At 28.7% G+C, this 1,707-nt stretch overlaps 1 protein-coding gene across 2 annotated transcripts in view; it reads left to right on the top strand.

Moving 5' to 3' along the window:
• Nucleotides 1-438: 438 nt before the first annotated feature.
• LOC108966172 overlaps nt 439-1,707 on the top strand; it is a 1,770-nt gene continuing 501 nt past the window's right edge. For both annotated transcript variants that reach the window (XM_018928934.1, XM_018928935.1), the window contains exons 1-3: nt 439-757; nt 1,142-1,230; nt 1,408-1,543. In XM_018928934.1, the coding sequence (XP_018784479.1) occupies nt 595-757; nt 1,142-1,230; nt 1,408-1,543 (388 nt within the window). In that variant the 5' untranslated portion in view covers nt 439-594. The remainder of the gene's footprint in view (nt 758-1,141; nt 1,231-1,407; nt 1,544-1,707) is intronic.

The following is a 1,707-nucleotide window of genomic DNA, read 5'->3' on the forward strand; positions in this document are numbered from 1 at the left end:
AAAAATCATTTTTTTTTTAACCGCAGTAACCTTCTCTGCAAATTTCAAAAACAACACTATAATATTCGGATGAGCGGTCGTAAAAAAGGAATTTTCATATGTACATATGCATATATCTACATGCGAGGTTTGAACCTGCTATGACGTCTTCTACGCTTCGTTTTGTATCACCGGTTTAAAGATATCATGTAAAATTTCTGGCTTCCGAAAATCGTTCAAAATAATTTTTCACATATAATCGTTGTCACTCCCTTTTATCTGAAAATTTTTTCTTCACATTGTAAACATTGCTCACTTCAACCAGATTTTTTTTTTTTTTTTTTTTTTTTTTTTTTTTTTTTTTTTTTTTTTTTTTTTTTTTTTTTTTTTTTTTTTTTTTTCGGTGACACACTCATGACACAAAAGTGTCAAAATCACTTCTAAAAATTTTCAAAAACACATACCGCTTTATTTACTAACAAAATTATTTCCGCAAAATTTTTGTACAAAATTCCAAAAAAAAGTCTCCAKCTCTCACCAAATACATGCTTTGAAAGAAAGAGGAATAGTTTCTAATATATTTTAGTGTTTGGTGTTGCAAAATTGTTGGTTGTAATGTGCTATTCCACTGAGGATATGGCTTTTGCTTTGGCCTACATGAGCATAGGATTTTGGGCGTTTTGCGCATTAATTCATGCATTGGTTCTGTTGGTGCATGCGAGTTTGGAATCGACGGAACCGAGACGTTGTGATACGGCTTTAATTAGATATGTGAAGAGTGAGTAAATTGCCTTGATTTAGAAATTAAAGATGAGACACAAAAATTCTTAAATATAAATACAATTAAATTGTATGCCTAAAGGTATGCTACATTTCAAAAGCAACTGATATTTTTGAATGTGCCATGACATTTTTTGTTAAGTTTTCAATAGCATACACAAAAATTAAAAATTCTATTGCTTTTTGAAGAATTGTTCTGAAATTATCACGAAATTGTGTCGCTTGTGATATATTTCAAATGAAATAATAGAAGCGCGACATCTGTCTGTCGTATGGCATGATACTTGTAACTTATATACCATGTGCTATAATGAACATTGCCTTAATTGAGTTTAATAATTAAAATCTATCGCTAATTCTATTTTCCAATTTCGTCCCGAAGCCATACCCATTGACTTTCACTTCAATGCGCTGTTTGGTGATTTACTACGCACTGGTGCCTCATTTATGCTACYCAAAGCAATTAATGACGTAAGTTCGTTTAAAATTTAGTTTGTTTTAACCGTTTCTTATATCAATTATGTGATATTAGAAGGTGAAAAAGTGTAACTGGAAATGTTGCTCTCATAAATTTATAATATAAATTTTTTTTTAATATTTGTTTAAACTTATATTTAATTAATACATTATTTTCTTCTTAATATTTAGTGCAACATCAATATGCTTGTGAACTTTTTGCGCTTCAAATATGTTGAAGTATTTCTTCTGCTAATCTTATTTACTGTTAGCTGCTTCAGGGAAGAAGCGAATGCATTTATAAAAGCTTACTACACGATATTGTTGGGTGAGTGAAATCTATATATCAAATATCCTTCATAGACTCATTATAGTACAAAAAATAACTAATAGAGATTTTATAACAAAGTATAAAAAAAATATGTAGAAAATAATTTTTTCATATATTACTCTTATTCACGTTAAATTTTGTTAAAAATGTGTTTATTATAA

This window comes from Bactrocera latifrons, unplaced genomic scaffold, assembly GCF_001853355.1.
Source record: "Bactrocera latifrons isolate USDA-ARS-PBARC rearing strain unplaced genomic scaffold, ASM185335v1 scaffold_157, whole genome shotgun sequence".
Taxonomy (NCBI): Eukaryota; Metazoa; Arthropoda; class Insecta; order Diptera; family Tephritidae; genus Bactrocera; species Bactrocera latifrons.